Raw genomic sequence first — 22,339 nt, forward strand, 5'->3', positions numbered from 1 at the left:
GTTTCGGCAGCCCTGGCAGATGTGCTCATAGACAGCCCATCTGTGTGGTGTTGGGAGGCTAGAGGTAAGGAACCTGCTCTGGACGAACAGCAGAGAGAGAGCTTACACTGAGTTGTTCTAGAAAATGCAAACTAGCACCTCATTGTACTTTTTTTTTCTTCCTGTGCTGTTGATGCCTAATAGCAAACTAATTAGTTTGCATTGCCCAGAATGAGCAATAAAGTTATGTTTGGGACTGCTCTTAAACATGTAGCTGTGGTCTGATTAGTATTTTAGAAAAAAAGAATAATTAATATAATATAGAAAGTTTAAAGAATAAATAAGTACGTCAATTTAAAATATTTTTCTTATTTGAAAATATTATTAATATTTTGGTCTATGGGGAAAAACACTGAATAAATGAAGTATCACCCTTTCTACCTGAAGCTCGTACGTGTTCTCTTCTCTGCATTGTTATATTCTGAAGTAGTGTTCAAAGTGTGTTGTTAGAACATATTCCACACTTAATAGAAGTTACATACAAAATCATCTATGTCTTTTGTCTTTTTTTTTAAGATTTTATTTATTTGTCAGAGAGAGAGAGAGGGAGAGAGCACAAGCAGGGGGAGTGGCAGGCAGAGGGAGAAGCAGGCTCCCCGCTGAGCAAGGACCTGATGCGGGACTTGATCCCAGGACTCTGGGATCGTGACCTGAGCAGAAGGCAAATATTTAACCAACTAAACCACCCAGGTGCCCCTATTTATGTCTTTTTAAATAGAAATTTCTTTCTTGTAAGATTTCTCAGCTCTTTTAATGTGTTGATGTACTTTCGGAATCTCCAAGGTAGAGATATACAGAATTCTCATTCAATGAGCATATTTTTGTGGAACATATCCTGGACTCATATCCTCTTGTGTTTACTTGAGAAATTCCACTTTGGTGATTGAGTCAGAAATCAGCAATCTGGAAGGAAAAAAGTTAAAAAACAAAAAGAGAAAAAGAGAGATTTATATTGGCATTCAATTATGTCACATAATTTGTTTATTGAGATTCCAGAAATTAAGGAACTAAGTGAGATATATCTCTTAAGAATGGATCAAACAATAATTTTATTCTTATATCCAAGATTTTTTCTTTCTTTCATGGGCTCATGCATGATGAAACTGGTTTATAGGGGAGATCATTAAGCTGCCCCCTTAATTTGGAGATTAGGTTATTTCCATTCTCATAAAGAGAAGGAAACTAGTAAAAAAATGTTTTAAAAACATATAAAATGCATGAACTTTTCTATCTGCAGAAATTCAACCTTAAGATATTGAAGTAGTTGCTAAAAGAGATGAATGAAACACCCAAATTCAATCACATGTTTGTATAGGAATCGCATAATTAAGAGTTTTAAATAACCGGAATGTAAGAGATTTTGTGATACATAAAGTCGGATTCTAACAAGAGTGTAATTGAAACTTTCATGAAAAAAAATGTAGGAAGAGTTTGAGCAAGAAATGGTAAACATGTGCAGCACAGCTAGGAGAGAGCTGCTGACCTGGAAGGCACAGATCTTGTCATTAGAGATGATTGCTCTGTTTGGAGACAGGGATGGTCCCAAAGTCTAAGTTATCTACCCCTCCTATATACTGACATATACTTATGATCTGTACTCATTAAATAATTTTTTTTTGTTTCAAGTTTTTATTTAAATTCTAGCTAGTTAACGTATAGGGTAATACTGGTTTTAGGACTAGAATTCAGTGATTCATCACTGAAGTATAACACCCAGTGCTCAACAGAAGTGCCCTCCTTAATACCCACCACCCATCTAGCCCATCCCCCACCCAGACTCCCCTCCAGTAACCCTCAGTTCGTTCTCTATCGTTCAATTTCTTAAGGTTTGTTTCTCTCTCTCCTTTTTCCCCCTTCCCATATGTTCATGTTTTGTTTCTTAAATTCCACATATGAGTGAAATCATATGGTATTTGTCTTTCTCTGACTTGTCTCACTTAGGGTTGTGCTCATTAAATAATAATTTATTTGCAAATTTAGTTTCACCGGGAACCTCCTGTCAGTTAAAAAGAGGCAGCATCAGAGTGTGACAGTTGGGAAGGTAGACACTGAAGTCGTCCTAGTTGGTTTCAAATCCTGGTTCTTTCACTTCTGAGCTACGTCACCCTTAGCAAGTCACCTAACCTTTCAGTCTCATCTGTAAAACTGAGATGTTGCCATATTCATTTCACAGGCTCATTTTGAGGTCTGATTTTATCCCAAGAATCAACAGGGATTGCCCATTGTATACGGATCCTTGAAAAGAAAAGGGAATTATGTAAATACAAATAGGACCTACATTCATTAGACATTGTTAATGGTTCACTCTTGGTCTCTAGCAAATAGTTTAAAATTGCAGAATGCTAAGTGACCTCATGAAAACAGACATATTAGTTTCCGGAGAAAATAGTGGAGAGTCTGAAAATATAGATGTGGCAGTTAGAGAAAGCCATGGAAGAAGATGTAAATATGCAGGTTTTCAGAATCATCTCCTGGAATGTGAACTGCAAACAGTAGTAAGTAAACATAACAGCAGCTGAAATCACAAGTCAAGGGCAGCCACAAGAATGCGCAGTGTGTAAGGAGCCATCGACCTCTCCAACCAGGAAACTGGATCGACCCGCCGGCAGCAGTCAGTGGGAATATAAATTGGATACAAATGTAACTGGTGTAACACTCCATTCCCTCAACCACAAACAGAATGTACCACACCGAAAATTGTTAAAGATTTCCTGAGGTTCGTGGGGCTTTGGATATTGTTCATGTTTCTGTGCATATGCTGTAAAAATGAACGATTTGCCAAATTGCCATTGTCTGGGCTGAGGGACAGGGAAGACAAAAGCACTAGCTAAAGCTTCTTTAAAACCGTCCTCTTATATTGACATACGAAGTGAAAGTGAGGGCTTGGATGTAAGAGGTAAGAGAAAACTTGAAAAAAAAGGGGAGATTTAATTTATTTTACAATTTTACAAATGATAAAACAATAACACCCAATTGCTATACATAAACAATAGGAAACAGTGTTGAACAGAATGAACTTGACACAATAAGTCCCATCTTTCAGTTCCACAAATAATATAAGAAATACTCAGTAGCAATTATCCTGTGCAGCAGTGCTAGCTCTGTAAACTCTTTTTTCTTTTTCCTGCTATATACATTTATTTGAAACACTTGTGCTTTTGCCTACACAAAGAAACAGTATTTATTAAAAGGTGCTACTTAAATGAGAGACACAGGGCCTGGGAGCCACTGAAAACCATAATTCAAATACATTGCCAGCTTGAAAACTTTTTTTAATTTTTATTTTTTCTCTCTTTTTTCTTTTTTTTTTTTACTTTTTTTTTTTTAAGAGTTGGCCATACTAGACCGTTATTGAAACTCTAAGTATGAACAATAGAATTCAGTTATAAAGTAGATCCCTCTTAAAGCAGGTTAGTAACTGAAGTCTCAAAAGAACTTCTTTATTCTAAAGTGTTCTTATCTCCAGAGTGCTTAACAGTACAGCCTCTGAAGATGTTAGCATGACACAAATCTAGTGTGTGTATATTACAGACTCTGTGTGGGAAACACAGACACACATATATAACATTGTATATATGCATCACACATGTCTATTTGTACTATATAGAGATATCTATAGCACATATATAATAAAATATCTATTTCTAGGTGGGCTTTATTTGGATTTTCTTTCATCAAATATGAACAATAACCCTCTTTCACTCAATTTTTAAAACATTGGTATATTGATAAGGTCTAATGGGGAAACTTTCAAACTTGTAGAGGTAACAACTAACTATACATAACTCTTCCTATACCTCTTCCACAATTATAGATACTCCCAACAATAAGCACATGAAAACAACTCTTATGAACCAAATATCACGTTGTGTGCATTATGACTAACTGGCTCAATTAGAAATAAATTACTTTGTTCACCCTTTTCCTGTGCAGAAGCTTAATAACTAGTTGGTATGTACACTACCCATAGCATTACTTAAATAAATTGCTTATGTAAGCATAAATGTAGAAATTCCCATTAGCAATTGATATACATTTTATATGATATACAATACATAAAGACATTTGAATGCCCAGCACCTTCTTTCAGACAGAAAAACTTCCACAGTAATTTCATCAGTCCTGGGGGCTGAATCACTAGATTTGCCCAGAAAATCTGTTACTGATTCTTTTTTTTTTTTTTATTCCAGCAACTTAGTATTAAATATAGAACAGGCTGGGTAATAATGATGAAAATGTTTCCATGGCCTATTCATGTCAACAGCACAGTAACAACCACATTCTCTAAAGGACAAGAATATTTCACAATCAGCTGCCTGAGCATTGCCAGGTCCAGGGGTAAATCGTGAAACAGAAACAAAAAATTAAAGCTGCGAACATATGATAGTCTCAAAAGAAAAAAATGCAGATGTTTCAAGTATGCAGTCATAATTTGATTTGATCATGATCCCTTTTGGCCCCTTATTGGTTAAACGGAATTCTTATTATTCTTGCTATTAGCCTTCAGTGATCTCCTTGCCTCACCCCTGTAAGAAGGCCACAGTAGCTTGTGAAGGTGGTAGGGTGGATGGAAAGGTATACAATAGGGAGTGAAATGGTCTTGTACAGTTTGTTTTCTTTGAATACTAAATGCCTTTAATTGAATTCATTCTTGAGTATTGAAAGTTCCCTGAGATGAACAAAAGTAGTCTCAGTCGATACTGAAGCCCTTTTTATATGCTGAACATTTTCAGAACTGGGCAATTTATTTAGAGAACACAAAAGTGTAGGGTAACTAAGCAATGTGAAGCTAAAAGGCACTACTCAATGCATCTAGGAGATAAACATTAATGCGCGAAACAGTGAGTGGCTGCGATGCTTTTGCTGTGGCCTTAACATTGTTTAAACACATTTGTTGATAATGCAGTAAAAATGGCAAGGTTCCTTGCTGCTGCTTTTTAAGACATACTTTGAATGAGTTCTGAGATGGATTTTACCTATCAGGATTACTTGCAACTTCGAATTGTCTATTGAATTAAAATTAAAGGCTAGTCAAACAACTTACCCACAAATGGTAAAAATTAAGGTTCTATGAATCACCTACTTTGGATTTGTTACACAAATCAGACTTTTCAACTTTACATTCAAAATATGTGACTAATTCTTTTAAGATTTCCGATAAGAGGTTAATAATAAAAGTGCATCATGTTCTGTCCATTTTTAGCTCTGCATCTCCTTTATGCATTCTATTTTGTTTTCTTAGAGACACATGAATTCTAAAAATTAATATTCTGAAACCCAAGGTTCTCTTATATTTTTAAAAATAATACCACATATTATTAATATAATAAGAACTGTCCTCCTGTGAACATCCTTTGATAACATATATATGTATGTATATATATGTGTGTGTGTATAGATATATAGATATATACATAAATTATATATATATACATATATATGTATATATATATAATCTCCATGCTGTTTCTTTTTTTTTTTTTCAGACTGTCTTCCCTAAGAAACAAAACATACATATTCCCCACGCTATTTCTTCTTTCCTCAAACTCTCTTCCCTAAGAAACAAGAAGTCATCTAAGTGTTTCAGGCCAAGAGTAGAAGTGGGAACATAGTACTTCTGCTTTCTAAACAATTTAGCATTAGGATTACCTACCAGTGTAGTATAAATTAACAGAAAACTGGCCTATTGGCCAATTCTATCACATGTTAAAACTTTTTGAATCATTTTCTTAATAATTTCATGTGCTTCTTTGAAAACACATTAATGTGATAATGTGAATAAATTTAACCACAGAAAAAATATTGGTCAATTTAATTCACTTGAAGTGCAAAATACTGACACACAGTTTCATTATTAAACCTCTTAAAATTAATCATCTGTTATGGAGACAACATTCTATTAATCATGTTATTTCTGCACTAAGAAAATTTAACAGTGACATAAAGAGAATGCCAATCTTTCCATTTGAAGAATAAGGGGAATATCAAAGAACTGGAAGTCTTATTTCAGCCCTATTAGTCTAACATTTTTCTAACGGGCAAAATGCTTCCAGGAAATTATTGTGAAATGTAAAAGCTATGGAAGTCTTCCTTCAAATAAAAATAAAGTTTGAGTTTGAAAACTTTAATATCTCTAAAGATGACTTTCATATTAGTAGCATAATAATATATTAATATATTATTTTCATGAAAGGAGAATGGTTTGTTGTGTAGAAACATCAGCACAATCTTTGGTACCAAAGTACTTGCTTTTCTGCTAATTTTACCATCTCAGATGACATAGAACATCTTTCCTTTAGAATGGCTCAAGATCACTGAGTGGTACAGTTTAGCTGGTACCTTCTACACCACTGGAAAAAAATCTGGAGGTTAAGAGTTGTGCAAAATAAAACTCTTTTACAAAGTCATCATGTGATTGCTCTTTAAAAATATAAGAACTTTAAAAATGATTCCTTGAAGGCTATTTATCTCATTCATATTTATCTCAGAAAGGATTTCTAAGCACCCAATACCCAAACCAAAAGAGATTCCAGAAGACAAAAACAAAAACATAATGTTCATGATCAGACTCAGAGTCCTGACTGAAGGCATTTACTTGAGTTGTTTCATCTTATGGATTTCACTGCTCAAACTATTTCCATCTCGATTTCTGCTGACAAGGATGGTTTAATCCCCAGGGCTGAGTTGTGTTCCTGGGTGACTCTTTTAATGTGCTTGGCATTGCCGTGGCAGCCCAACAGTGATGAACATATTTGCCTCATTAACTAATGACAAGTGCATTGTTGGATCTTGTAAACACTACTGATTATACATTCAAACTGTGTTCTTAGTGGAAGTGGCACTTACTAGGACCCTTGAAGTCAAAATATGTGTTTTTTTAGAGCACTTTGCAGGTATTTCATCAGCTGGTAGCGGATTTCTCATAATTGTCCTTTATCACCTTGCAGATACTTGGTGGATGCTGAAACTCAGTCTTGTTTTGGATCCCATGTTCAATCTTAGGAAGCATCTTCAGAAAAGAAGTGCGTATTCAGTTTGTTGGTATGTTTTCAAATGTGCTTTATTGCTTTACACACTTTCCTGTTGTTAGTTTCAGAGCTCCTCTATTATGTAGCACATTCAATGTTTTGAATTCTAATGGCATTCTGTGAGGACTGGCATTGGAAAAGTACCTATATTTTAAGTCATCATAGTAATGATATTTGACGGCTTTTCCATTCAAATCCTTAGGGAATGGCCAGAATCCATACAGGTGAATTTCATCACAGAATCTTGTGGCAAGTGTATACATGAGGAGACCCGTGCTGGGTCTTTTGATGGGAACTTTGTTTGTCAGCCAGTAACTGGAAAAGAAAAAGACACAGAAGAGAAGAATTTAGAAAAACATACAACATACCCTACAGCAAAGTATATACTATGTGGAATCAAAGTAAATTAAAATTGAAAAGTATCTTTATGAATAACATTCGAAAGATTGCTGAAGAAATAACTTCTTTCTCAAGCACTTAGGAAATTTAATATATTTTATTTTCCCTTATCCTTTATTTCCTTGCTTATTTCTGAGGTCATATAAATAGCCAGGGGACCTAGAAAGTGTAAATATTAGTGTGGACTATCATATTCAAAATGAATTAGCAGCAAACATTTATAATAATATACAGAATAGAATCTTATCAGAAAGTGTTAAATATGACTGTAAAGGACACAGTAATTGGGCAGAGATTAGCTAATTCTCCTTGAAAAAGAGAATTTAAAACTTTGCCCATAGGTTTTTCAAAATCTCTGATATTTCAATTAAAAATCTAAACAAATATTTTGCTTGCCTTATACTAACTGACTTATTTAATTTCAATTGTCCAAAACCCATTTTACAAAAGCTAATTAAAAATATTGCCTCAACCCACAGAAAAGCAGCATAAAAGAAATAACATAAAAACATAAACAATTCACCACTTATTCATTTTGTCGAACAGGTAAAATAAATTTAATGGTGATAAGTATTTTATACTCTTCATTTTCAAAGCCAATAAAATATTCCAAAATGTTCAGATCCATCATTGTTGCCAAATTTTGTTCACCTGAAAAGCATGCAAACTCACAAGTCAATCATCACCCCTGGCGAGGAAGGGGGTTTCCAAGACTTCATGGCATACTCATTATCTTATGTGGAAACAGCTAAAAGAGGAAGGGTGTAGATTTTCTTTAACTTTCAAAGTTGTCCAATTACAAATAGAATAAAGTTAATATTTAAAAAAAAAACTTTTGTTTTTACTCTTGTCTCTTATTTGGGGAAATATATACCATGTCTGCCACTCAGATGTAAGGTGGCATATTCTATTAGATTCTGGTCATTGCTGTATTTATATATTTGCCTTAGATTTTATACAACATTCTCTTCTTTGTCTTTTTTTTTTTTTTTTTTTTTTTTTGGTAATTTATGAAGCTTTCCAGGGGACACCAAATGCACCTAGACTATTGAATGTTGACCAAGAAATACTGGACTTTGAAACATTCCTACATCCAAATAGGGAAAATACACTTATCCACGATCATTCCTCTTTTTCTCCTGCATCATTTTTTCTCCCTCCTTTGAACTGGGATTGACCTTTCACATTTTTAAATTTTCTAGTTGGGTGAAGGCCTTGTGGTGAATGTTTTGAACAATATGAAATGCCCTGTAGATCTTTTGTTATCAAAAGTGTTTAAAGGAAGCCTATTTTCAGTAAAGAAGATTCATAAGGAATTTTCAGAGATTATTATTTAAGAATTTTTTCACAACACAAAGGTAGTTAATGAACAAAAACCAGAGCGCATGCATTGTTCGCATCATGAAGAAACCATATATTTGTTCTGTGCAAGGAGCTTACACTACAGTCTGAAGATTTTGAAGAAACTGTGATACAGCCGAAAGCTCTCTCAGCTTTGAGGAAGCAGATGTTCTAACACAAAATGATTATTATTGGAAAATTTTGTGAATGTGATCTGTATGTGATTACAAATGACAGTTGATGAAGTTGGTTTTAAAAAATACACGTATCTATAAATTTTTAAAGCGGCTGAGGCTAATTCAGACTCAACAAATGATTGTTTCTATCGGGAAATGTCAATGATTGGGAATAGTCTGGCAATACGAAGGTCGTGCTCAATTACCTTATTTCTAAAGTGAGAAAAAAAAACTGTCAGGAAATAATATAATGCTATATTATTTGTAGGGGACTCCAATGTCATATGTAACTTCAAGAACACATTATAAATAAACTGTTTCCATTTTCCGGAGGGATTTCCTGGATAGCCACTCAACTATGATCAATCATAGACAAAATACCAAAGCAACTTTTGTAAGTCATACAAATAAGCAGTTATAATATTAGAAAAAAAATGCCAAAGGCAAAATTATTGGCCTAAATATTTTAAAATAGTGTCAGAGATATACATTCACTCAATATTTTTTGATCCAGGGCACCATATGCGATACCATAAGCAGAAAATCAGTGACGGCGTCTTCTCACCCTCAAGTACCTGACATCTGAAAGCAGAGCAGGCAAATGAGCATAATGGAGACATCAGCACATCCGGAAGAAAACAAGAGAAAAAGGTAATTCTTGGGACAATTCTCAAGCATGTGATGTGACTTCAGTGAGGATTTTTCAGAGGAAATAAATTGGTGACTTTTGGAATAGGAAAGATATACCTAGGATATTAATTGATATTAATAAAAATTGTGTTTTGAAAACTAAACTCAGATCGTGAAGCCTCCTATTTGAAAATAATGGGTAGAGAGGCTTTAGAAACTTGTTATTTTAATCTATGCAGTTCAAACACTGGTGCTAATAAATGTTGCTTTAGAAATCCTAAAGCTTTCTGATGTTTGGCTTGTTAACAATTTGAATAATTTCAAAGAAAAAATGAACTACCCATTTTCAGGACATTTTTGGAGAAAAAGCACAAAATAAATGCCGTTTATCAAACAGATCTTTTTTTTTTTTTTAAGATTTTTTATTTATTTATTTATTGGATAGAGATAGAGACAGCCAGTGAGAGAGGGAACACAAGCAGGGGGAGTGGGAGAGGAAGAAGCAGGCTCATAGCAGAAGAGCCTGATATGGGGCTCGATCCCATAACGCCGGGATCACGCCCTGAGCCGAAGGCAGACGCTTAACCACTGTGCCACCCAGGCGCCCCTATCAAACAGATCTTAATAAATGGTATCAACACGTAACAGATAAATTGAAACAAAACCTTAAAGCAGGTTGAGAACTAAGGCCACAGCTAATAACATTCCGTAAAATTAAAAAGACACAGGAACTGATCCGAATATAGTCAGTAAGAATTTCCTATGTGCTTATTATAAATCTAATGTTGGGCTTGAAATTGTATAGGCCAACATAAATTACCGATACTCAGTATTTGCCCAGGAACATGTTTCATGTGTGAAAAGGACAAAAATGGATATTCCTTTTAAATTCTATTAGCACAGTCAGATAGTATCTGCCAACTTTACAAGCCAAAACCCAGAGAACAATTTTAAAATCCATATCTGGAAATACCTACTTATGTACAAGCTGACATTTAAAAACCACAAATTTCTTATGTAGAGTTAATCAAAACAGAATGTTAACTTAAGTTTTTAATCCTAATTAGGAAAAAAGAGAATTGAAAATAATACATATATAAAATAATGAACTATTTATATTCTCATTAAGTATAAGCTGTTCTAATTTTCATCTCAAAATCGTTTCTGTTGTAGTTTAAAATTGGCAGTTTTCAATTCAGCAAATAATCTAGTTTCCATATATGTATTTCTTTTTATAGAAATTGATTTTTTAAATCATAAAATCAATGTGGGCTCCCTGTAGAAAATTTGAAGAAAAAAGAAATGAATGAGGAAGAAAAATATTACTTATAATCCAACCACATAGAGCTAATTACTGTTACAATGGGCTACATCCTCTTGTTTCCCTGGCTGTTTTGGATCTCAGTATACATTATAATCATTCATACATAGAATGTTTTTCACCAGCTAGTCTAAGTTTTATTTCAAATATTATTAATTTCCTCCCTCCCTTTCTCTCTGCTTCAGTGTTGTAATACTCTGTCTTATTGTGTGAAACAAACTCACCCCGAGTTTTATGTGTAAACTGAACATTTCTAACTTTTTATAGATGCAGTAGCCTCCATAGGTCTACTTCCCAGCAGGGAAGCTCTGTTCTTGCCAAGCAAGTCATCTTACCTCCCCTTCCTCCAACGTATCTGTCCCATTTCTTATTTCAAACCTACTCAACATTTGCAGTGTTTACCCACCAAATCAGTGTTGCAAGATAGGAGTGTGAATCTGTGATACGATGCTCGAGTCCTTGGAAACGCTGCTTCACTTCCTTGGACCTTGGTTAGTATTATTTAACACATAAGGTTGTTATGATAATGCAAAAGAGACAGTAAGTGTGAAGGTCATTGCACGAGCTTGACACCCGGTAAGTAATATTAATCGAATTTTAACATATCCCACAACAACCCATTCCTCAGTCCCACTCACACATCCCACTTCTCTCCTGGTGCCTTGTATAACTACATATTGCCCAGAGAACTGTGGTCATGCCATTTAACCTCAATGGGCATGTTTCTTGAGAAACAAAACATCTGATTGTATGGCTTTGGGGGGTTTCCTCTATCTATAAGATTCTGTGGCTGTTTCAAATCATCTCTCTCCATGGAACTACACACTGCTTGAAACTGCATGAAACACTCTTGGTTCTTCTCCGCTACCCCTTCCTCATTCTGTTCTCGTCAACTTTTTTCAGGTTTTAATATACTAAAAGGCAAAGAAAGTACTTAATATCGTAGTTTTGATATTAAAGCCCGCAGTAGGTAGATTTTATCTCATAATAAAATTAGGTAATAATCACCTGATAAGCCAAAATATATTATTTCAAGCAACCAACATTTTCAAAATACAAGAAAAAAACTTATCTTCAACAGCATTCGGCATTTGATATACTTACGACAGTTCACACCCAACATTTTGGCAAGCAAGGAACATTAATTTGCATTTATATTTAAGCAAAGAAGTCTACAAATTTAGAAGTAGTATTTTTTTCTCCTCAAGATACTATTCTTCTAAAAATCGAACATGAAAATTTCTAGAATAATATAAAATATAAAATATTCTAGAATATGGAATCCCATTGTGCCAGTTTTAATATTATATTACATGCAAAGTTTCCACTTACGAACCCAGCGATTCTTTTATCTGGAATGGGATGTGGAGTACATAGCCTACGGTGCTTGTGCATACTACTTCTCGTCTCCTATTTATCTTCCCACAACTGAGTTGTGCTTGTCCTGCAGGAAGATTCTCATAAGGATAAATAATATGGCTTCTGGGTCTGAAATGTCTACAGAAGTTTGAGATATTATAAAAGAATTAGCTTTCCATAATTCATCTTTGCAGAAGATGGGTTCATCTCCCCAGTTCTATACTCCATGCTGCAAAATTAATTTTTTATGATACCTGAGTATTATACACAAGCTTTCGGATATTCTGTCCTTCATATTTGTTAACATGTTGGTTCATTCTTAGAAAAAGGACATGTGGCACAGGCTGTATAATATAAAACTTAAACAGTCATCCCATTGCGTATTGAAATGGAATATCTCTGCTGTTTTGTTTTCAACTGTTCACACAATCCTTCCACTGTATTCTGCAGTATGCTCCATCACATGAATTTACTTTTTAAAGTGCAGAAAACTTAATTTTGTTTTAAAACTGTTTTGGTAACTAATGATGTACTATATGTTGGCTAAATGTTGAATTTAAATTAAAAAAATAAAAATGAATGAAAATATAGAAAGAAAACAATAAAATGTGGCCAAATGGAAAAAAAATGAAAAATAAATAAAACTGTTTTGGTAAAGTTCATAACACTTCTAATTAAGATTATGAAATAGCTTATCTTTCTATAACAGTAGGGTTGGTGATAATTTCTTTAAAAAAAAAAAAAAGAACTTCCAGCACTGTACTCACAGAGAATAATTCAGTCCACCATGAATTAATCCTTATAGTGTCCCATTAAAGCAAAAAGCGATGGATCTTAGATCTCCCTCTCATGTATTGAAACAAAAGGGTAGAGAGGCATATTTCATGTTCTTTGGCAAGCTAGGAGTAAACCCAGGAGTAAAAACATAAGCAATGTCATACAAGGTGGCAATGATAATACTAATTTGAGTGTTTATAAAGGACCAGAGACCATGTTAAAAGCTCTACCTATGTTGTTTTTCTCGTTTAATCCTCATCACACCCCTGTGAATGGATGCTAGTTCAGGGAGGGGGACATTGAGGCTTGGGCAGGTTAAATAACCAGTTTAAGGTCATGGAAGACTGTAGGTGATAGGACCAGGTTTTAAGCCCACACCTAGCTGGCTATGGTGATTTCAATTTCAACTGAAAAGGAACGGGATTGTTTAGCTTCTCAAGAGAATACAGCCTAGAATAGTAATTTCCTGGGTACATTTTCAACATAGGGTTCATATGGGAAAAAACATAGTTCTGTACAGTTTTTTGGCAATTAACAATCTGGTGTCAATGGTGATGTGTTTTAGACATGGATCTTTTTTGGCTTTTTTGTTTCTTTCAAAGGTAAATAAGAGCTGACCCACTTTTCCCATTAATACTCTCAAAAGTATTCCAAGTCAGATGATTTTGTAGTTTCAATATATAACTTACTTAACCACATTGCAAATGTCAAAGGCAGTGAGATTGTATCAAAGGGTAGGGATTTCCATGCAGATATGAATAAGTTTCTTAAAGTACTTGGAAGTGTTATTAAAATGAAAGCAGGAGTTTGTAACCTCAAGGGGTCAATTTGTCAATATTTTTTCTAGGTGTCCTTTGCATGCAGAGCTCTATATGATTATATTGACCTTCAAAAGTCTGATTCATCAGAGGCATAGAGTTCTTATGGAATGGAGACGAGAGTAGGAATACTAAGTTAGGTCCCAAAATCTCTATATTCTATTTGTGTTATGTCTATGACAGGAACCAGGCTCTGACCTTAACTCTGAATTTCAGCCTTCTCTTTATCTCGCTGCATGCATAGCCTGGTTGAGCACAGATAGTATTACCAAACTCAAGATCTATCTATACCATGTTGGTTTTGCCAAGTGTCTTGTATTTTATTAGTGAACATATAACTCTTGTTATTGTTGTGTTAGTAATTCTATTTCATATTTACAAAGTATTTTCACATGCTCCTCATAAAATCCTGTTATAGATGATGCTGTAGGATGTATTATCATTTCTACTTCACAGTAAATCCAGTGGAAAGTTCAAGAAGTAAATGATGTGTCTGAGTTTGCTCAGCCACTGTGCTGCACACTGGTGTGCTGGTAACTGTTTAATAGCAGACACTAACTAGAGGAGAAGGGATTGCTGATCTGTAGCCTTTGCCAATTTCTGTGATGTAAATACTCCCATCAGGGCTGAGTTCAAGCTACGGACCTGACATCAGTGAACAGTGAATAGGGAAGAGATGGTACAGTCCACTCTTGGCTGCCAGCACCAGCTCGCTCCCGTACTCCACAAGCTGTAGAACACACCGAAAATATTCTTCCTGACCTGTAGCCCTGTAATGTTTGCACGAGGAAATTCAACATTAAAGAAACTTGCCTTAGAAAAATTTCCAGGTAATTGTTTATATACACCTCATTTGTAAACAAAGAAGATGGGGGTATAATTTGCTTCTTACAATATAACAGAGAAGGTTAACATTATTATACAATGAAAACAGAAAGAGATGAATGAGTCTTCTATTTTTATCTCTCAAATAAGATATTTAAGCACAGTGTTGGATACACAGCAGATACTTAATGAGTGCGTATTTTATTTATTCTTGCTGGAGTTTTAGAGATTTTTAGTGTTAATAAAATGGAACATACTCATGGTTTGGCATTCTCTGAGTGACAGTATTTAATAGGACAAGCACTGGAAAAGCTGGAGTTTTGACTCTGCTTTACCTTAAGCTAAATATATGATCTTGGGCAAACCACTTAAACTTATTCAGCTTTAGTTTACTCAACAATAAAATGAGATTTTTAATATGGTTCCTACTACATCTAAAACTCTCATTTTTAAAAGGTCGCAAGTAATCTGAATTAAGATTGAGGAGCATGAGAGTTCCTCCATTTGCAGCTGGAGTCTTATGTTTTGCTGTGGTAATTAACTACTCCTACTTTTATAATGTGTGATCTGACATCACAAGCAGCATATCCCTTCAATAATGTTATAGAGCTGTTGGATAAAATCATCCCTGCTAATAAATTTAACATCATGTCCAGTTTCCTATAATACTTGTATCTAGAAGTCAGAAAATTTTCTCTACTTACAAATTCATAATATAAAATGATTTTTGATTATTTAAAAATTATAAAATTATCCATCATAATTTCAAAGATAAAACTAATGGAAGGAAATAAAGTCAAAGAAAATGGAATCTTGCTGAGATGTGAGAAAAATTAAAAACAGAGGGGATCCTTTAGACTTTACTTACCATGAATGGAATTTAAATGGATCACTCCAAAAGTATATTACATGTTGGTTAGATTTTGGTGAAAGAGAATTAAAAAAATAATTATAGATGAATTCTATATTGTATCTGTTAAAGATGGGGGTGCCTAACTAGCTCAGTTGGAGGAGCGTGCAACTCTTGATTTCAGGGTTTTGAGTTTGAGCCCCACATTGGGTGTAAAGATTACTTAAAAATAAAATCTTAAAAAAAAGATATTAAATATAATATCTTTGGGGACTTCTCAAAGATTATACTTAAAAACTTGAACGGATGCATGGGGGCTAGGGCAAAAAAAAAAAAAAAAAAGTAGATGTAAAGCCACAGGTTTTAATGGCCTTTTTTTTTTCACCCAATTGAACTCTGAAAGACAACTGAAATTTACAACCTGAACTGCCAGAATGAGGAAGTGGTGACGTCCAAAAGGTGAAATACTGGAAACAAAAGGGAGATGGTCTTTTGAAACATGATGATGGAATTAAATAAGGTTAATGCTAACGTGCCTTGTGTCTGATCCCCCTGATGAGATCAGATTGCTTTCAAAAGGTCAAAAATTATGGAAACCTTGCATTTTTCCTATTAAGATTAAAAGAAAACAATTAAACCATTTATCAGAAGATGTGGAGTCCTACAAGAAAAGAAGTAATTAAAAGCAAGTGGGGGTAGGTAATCCTAAAGCTTAGCAAAAATGGGTTAGATACTGAAAGATGAAAATGAGAGCAGTATTTTATCCATGCAAATTTTTTCATTCATAAACATTATTCCAAGAAGGCACTTAGAGATTCTATTTCCACATTCCCAGACAACATAAAGACAGCTTCCCAATAAAAGTCCCTTTTACTATGATAAAATCTTAAACAACTCTTCTAATGGTCTGATGACCTTATTTTAGCTTGATGTGGACAATTTACAAATGGGTATGCCCAGTTTCCATCAATAAGTCAGGTTACATTAACCTTCCAAATAGGAATTGTGCTAAAATCTATTTCAAGAGGAGTAAAGACCAACAAATGTGATCTATAATCCATTCAATAATGTAAAATGCTTGCTAGCAAAGTATACAAACTAAACATAAGCCAAAGATCAGACTTCTTCTCAAAGCCCAGGAAGGAACAGAATCAAGATAGCTAAAAGCAAGTTCAAAGTAGTTCTTTGTAGCCTTCCCAGCAAGTATCAAAATAATAGCATTTGGGGAGGTTAGTCAAACTTAGATCATTATTTTCTATATTTATTCCTGTCATAAAGTGTGCAATACTGAAGGGACTGCCCATTTAGACAATTGCCTTGTCCTTGGCATAAACTTATCACTCAATAAACGGCTTTCTTTGAGCGTATACGTTGATAAAGGGGCTTCCAGCCGAGGGAAAAGCCCCCATGAAGAAATATTGCCAGGACAATGCCACTGATGCAGGCTTTGGGATTTAAATTATACTCCAAAGCTACTTGTCATTAGAAACACTACTGCTATAATTCTGCCCCCAAGATTAATTAGGGGAAATTTTATATTTTTATCCCTGAAACTTTGAAGGACTATGTGTTACATAATATTTTCATTAAGTCAAATATTAATAAATACTGGGGTATTTTTCCCTCCAGATGTCAGTCTCTATTTGATGAAACTCCAATCTAATGCAATCAATGGTAATTTTCCTCCTTTTCCTCTCCTTCAGCCTCACTTAATGCCAGTCCCTTCAATGTATTTTTAGGTAGAATCATTTAATTTATAAATCACATTTATAAAATAGTTGCTAAACGGAAGCCCATTATTCTTCTGAAGAAATGAAGCAATGAAATACAGCTATAAAGACAGCTACATTAGGTAATATGCTATTCTTTGCAATAGAAAAGAATAAAAGTGAAAACTGTACTATAAAATCAGGCTATCATGTAACAAACTGCACCTTGATTGAGATGTGCCCCTATTATGATGTTTGTCATAATATTCAGTTAAAATGCAATGTTGAAAGAATGAGTTGACCCCTTCGTCATACCATATAAAAAAGAAAAAAAAAAAAAGAGCTCAAAATGGATCACAGACCTCAACCTAAGAGTTAAAACTCGAAATCTCTCAGAAGGAAATACAGGAGTAAAGTACCCTCACCTTAGGCAAAGTTTTTACTAGACAGCAACAAAAGAAAAATTTAATTGGCCATAATCAAAATTAAAAATTTTTGTGTTCCAAAAGATGCCATTAAAAGTGAATAAACTCACAGAAAGGAAGAGAATATCTGCGAACCGCATATCTGATAAGGGACCCGCATCAAAATACATTAAAAAACTCCTACAACTCAATAATAAAAATATTTTTAAAAACCCAATTTTAAAAATGAGCAAAGGCATAGGCATTTTTCCAAAGTGGATATACAAATTACCAATATGCACATGAAAAGATGGTCAACATAATTGGCTATCAGGGAAATGTGAGTCAAAACCACAATGAGACACTTTTTCACACCAACTAGAATGGTTATAATAAAAAAGACAAATAATAAGTGTTGTTGAGGCTATTATGGAATTGGACATTCATATATTATTGCTGGTACCTATGCATGAGAGTAAAGTGCTACACACCCGTTGGAAAACAGTCTGCCAAGTTCCTCAAAAGGTAAAACATGAAGTTACTATATTTGTAGCAATCACACTCCTAGGTAGAAGATTCTCTCCTCAACCAAATTTAGTTAGGCTCCTCTGAGCTCTCATCTCAACTAGGCATCTACTTTGGCCTTCTGTGTCCATCCTCGTTGAGTCTAGTTTTTAGCAAGAATCCTGCCTAGTTTAAGTTTTAGTGAGAATTCCTCCACCCTTGGTATCTAACTGTATCTCAGTTTCCTCATATCTGTTTATCTGTGTTTCAGTTTCCTGATCTGTACATTTGAGGCAAAACATCTTACCTTCTGGAATATTGGAGGAATTGAATGATCTGATACAGATAACAGTTCACTGTAAATTATGAATTTTATATACAAGTTCAATTTAATACACCATGCTGCTGGAATCATATTAGGAAGGTCAGTCACATTACCTATGCACATGCCTATAGAACATTCACTCAACTAGTGAATATGAGTTTAGTTTAGTTCTTGTTTTTGTTTGAAGAACTCAATGGATTATATTGCCTACATTATACAACTAGGGCCAAATCATCTAGCAAAACAAAACAAAGCAAACAAACAAAAAACCCAACAGTTCCTTCTTTTAAACTTGATAAATTTTAAAAAGCAAGGAGAAATGATCATAAGGTTTCATCCAGAATGTGAACTATGCAATTCACATAAGTTTAGAGGTACTGCCTAAGACAACCATTTATTTTATATGATTTGTTTTCTTTTAGTTATACTGATATAATAGAAATTCAGGAATGAGAGTCACAAAACTTTTTTCCTGACTCTCTGAATGAGAATATAAGTTGATAGAGATAGTTAGTTCAGACTTCATAACAATAAACTTATCAAGAGGGTGAAACATAACTTTCTTTAAAATGGAAATGTAATCGAAATGGCTCTTTGTTTTTGTTGTTGTTCAAGAGGAATATTTCCATAATAAAGAATCCAAAATCACTTATCTGATGATTGATTCTACTTGAGGAAAAAAAAAATTGAAGACAGGCAGCCTGTGGGAGTTGTGCACAAAGCGTGTGTACAGTATTCTTGACCATCTGTTTCTCTTTGTGTTAGTACATTCATGTAATATTGTTTTGAATGCTGACTCAAATTTCATTTATAAACTTCCTTGATGCACAAAACATGATAGAATACAGAAAGCAAGGGATGAAATCTGGGGAATATACAGGTTCAGAAAAGGAGTATACACCACTGGAAAGTGAATTACATTTTTTAAATAATAATTTCTTATTATGTTATGTTAGTCGCCATACCGTACATCCTTAGTTTTTGATGTAGTGTTCCATGATTCAGTATTTGCGTAAAACACCCAGTGCTCCATGCAATATGTGCCCTCCTTAATACCCATCACCGGCCTATCCCAATCCCCCTCCCCCCTCCCCTCTGAAGCCCTCAGTTTGTTTCCCAGAGTCCATAGTTGGAGAGTAAATTACATTTAAATTTTGGAATAAAAGTGATTAAGTTTAAAATATTAAAAAGTTCACACCGAATCTCTAATGCTCTTGCGTCTCAGTTTCTATCTTAATATTCATACTTTCAAATAAAGGGGATAAATGAAATGCAACACCAAAAAGCTGTAAATCATTAAAATTCGTGCACTCTGTAAGAGCTGTCTAGAGGGTGCTTCATTTTGTACTGGCGTGAAAATAAGCCTTTTCGTCTTTGGCTTATCATTGTGTATAAAAGCAAACTCAGGAACTTAAGGACTAAGCTATAAATCCGAAGAACATTAAGTTATAGAATCTAAGAGAAAAAAAAAAGGAGCCAACAAAGTCCATCCTGTAGAGTTCCTTAATTAAGTAAGAAAATATACCTAATGAGTTCCTTGAAATGGCTGTCTACATTAGAGACCAGATAAGATCCTTAACTAGCTTATTAAAACCAGAGATTATTCACTGAAGAAGGAGGAACAGGTGGATTTCTGGAGTGGTGTGGAAGTAAAAGAAGCATAATAAATATTATAACTGTTTTGATTGGGTTTAACTCATACTATTTATTTTGAAATTCCAAATATAAAGAAAGGCATAAGATTTCTGGTTTTCAAAAGGGGGCAAGGTTTGAAAAAGCTTTGAGAATGGTCTATGAATTCTACCTAAAAATATTTTATAATATTAACATTAAACTTTCCAAGTCAATAATGTTGAAATGTAGTAATAAGCACAGAAATAAAAAGTACATTGATGGCTGTCTTTAACAATTCACATTTTGGTTATCATATTCTGTCTGTAGCATATGGAGTTTCCAAAATCTTTTTTATCTTTTTTTCTTTTATTTGAGTTTCCAAATTCTTAAGTGTTTAAGAATTCAGAGTTAGCTAATCCAGACCAATTGCCAGTTACTTTGGTCTCACAGACTTTAATTTAAGAAAGCCAAAAATACTATGACAGTTTTTCCCACGGCAAGAATTATCAGGTCAGAGACAGGCTCTGAATGTGCAGGACAGTGATTGAACTCTAGACATTGAGTGGTCTTTCAGGTCTGGCAACTGGTTAGGGTAAGGAAAATAATTCATATTGTTTACAAGTAGAATATCCCTATATAAATAAAGGTGCATCATATGGGTATAAAGATGGACCTGTCTTAGGTAGATATTTTATCATCTTTTTTTTTTTAAACAAAAGGGGTTATTTAATTTATATCTTGTAGAGTGTTTTCCTTAAAACTGAATTGCCAGTAAGGTTCATTTTATGTTGACTATATGAAGGTCAAAGATATAATTGTAATCTGTATAATTTATGTAAAATATAATTTGGCAGAGTAAACAAATCCTTGCCAGAGAGTAGTTTATTTTCTTCTCTCAACATTTAATCAGCACTTCTACATTTCTCAAACTAGTTTTCGGAAGAGTTTTTGACCGTAGATAAACACAGGCAACCTGATATTTCTGCCATCTTTTCACAAGTTGATGGAAATTGGGTTGGTTTGGAATGACCTAAACTATTTTTTATATGTGGTGCTCTAGAGGAAAGAAATGGGAAGTGCACAGCAGTGCTACGTGATGATCTTCCAGTTTTTATCGTCACACATTTTGGCCAGTTTCCCTGTTCCCTGTCTCTTGTCCATACTTAAGAGCTGACTGCATAGTCCGCTGTGGGAAAACATTGCTCCTTTTCAAAGAGAAGTTCCACATAAGTTTCAATTTCCAGTTGATTCATCAAAACAAAGCTGGTTCAGAAAGGGGAAAAATTACAAATTGCTTACATCTGTTCAACCTAAAACATTATTCATAATCTGCCAGGGATGATGGCTGAGCCATCTGGGGAATATGATAGGTGTTTGGGGAAAAACATATCTGTCACAGTGCAATGGAGAAATGACATGTGGGAGAGTCTCAAGGTTACCTCATGGTTCAGTGATGACTTTCAGGTACTCTGCAATAGACAAGTTCTGAATTTCTATACATACAAACTAGAAACATTAATCTACTCAACAATTTTACCCAGTAAGCATGAACATACTTGTTAAATAAATGGATGAGTTATTGGAATCAAGAGTTTCTGGGATAAACATGTGAAACAAATTATTACAGGTTATGATTAGGAAATAGGATATTTCATTCCAATTACAAAAGTGAATCTTGGGCTACCTGGCTGGCTCAGTTGGAAAAGCATGTGACTCGATCTCAGGATCATGAGTTTGAGCCCCACACTGGGTGTAGAGATTACTTAAATACATTTTTAAAAAGTGATTCTCTATATATTATATACTAAATATGGCCGTATCATACATTATAGTTATATGTTACATATATTTACATGTATAATTATATATGATACACTAATATGTAGAAATACACATGTAAATAATCATATACAATACATACGTACATATATCTCTAGTTTGCTATGCAAATGTATATACACGTAAACATCCCATAGGTATGTTACAATTACCTAAATGTCAGAATACATAGTTGACAGTATTGCCTTAAAATAAAAAATAGTTTGAGATAGCAAGACTTTTATGACTGTAGTGTTAGTTGAATCAAATATTTCTCACATTTCCTTTCGCTTTTAGAAGTCTGTTGGCTGACAACGAAGATCTGTGTGATCCCTAATAAAACTCGGCCTAAGATGAGGCAATTTTGTAATGAGACTTATTTCAGCCAGTTTTATCAAGATA

At 34.2% G+C, this 22,339-nt stretch overlaps 1 protein-coding gene and 1 long non-coding RNA gene across 2 annotated transcripts in view; one reads left to right on the plus strand and one right to left on the minus strand.

Annotated features, from left to right (window-relative positions):
- Nucleotides 1-2,947: 2,947 nt before the first annotated feature.
- ST8SIA4 (ST8 alpha-N-acetyl-neuraminide alpha-2,8-sialyltransferase 4) overlaps nucleotides 2,948-22,339 on the minus strand; it is a 92,866-nt gene continuing 73,474 nt past the window's right edge. The window contains 1 exon segment of the mRNA XM_026498560.4: nucleotides 2,948-7,382. Within this exon segment, the coding sequence (XP_026354345.1) occupies nucleotides 7,100-7,382 (283 nt within the window). The 3' untranslated portion in view covers nucleotides 2,948-7,099.
- Nucleotides 9,503-22,339, plus strand: part of LOC113255039 (uncharacterized) — a 40,884-nt gene continuing 28,047 nt past the window's right edge. The window contains exon 1 of the long non-coding RNA XR_003316047.4: nucleotides 9,503-9,634. This is a non-coding gene — a long non-coding RNA (uncharacterized LOC113255039). The remainder of the gene's footprint in view (nucleotides 9,635-22,339) is intronic.

The sequence above is a fragment of the Ursus arctos genome, unplaced genomic scaffold (genome assembly GCF_023065955.2).
Source record: "Ursus arctos isolate Adak ecotype North America unplaced genomic scaffold, UrsArc2.0 scaffold_5, whole genome shotgun sequence".
Classification (NCBI taxonomy): Eukaryota; Metazoa; Chordata; class Mammalia; order Carnivora; family Ursidae; genus Ursus; species Ursus arctos.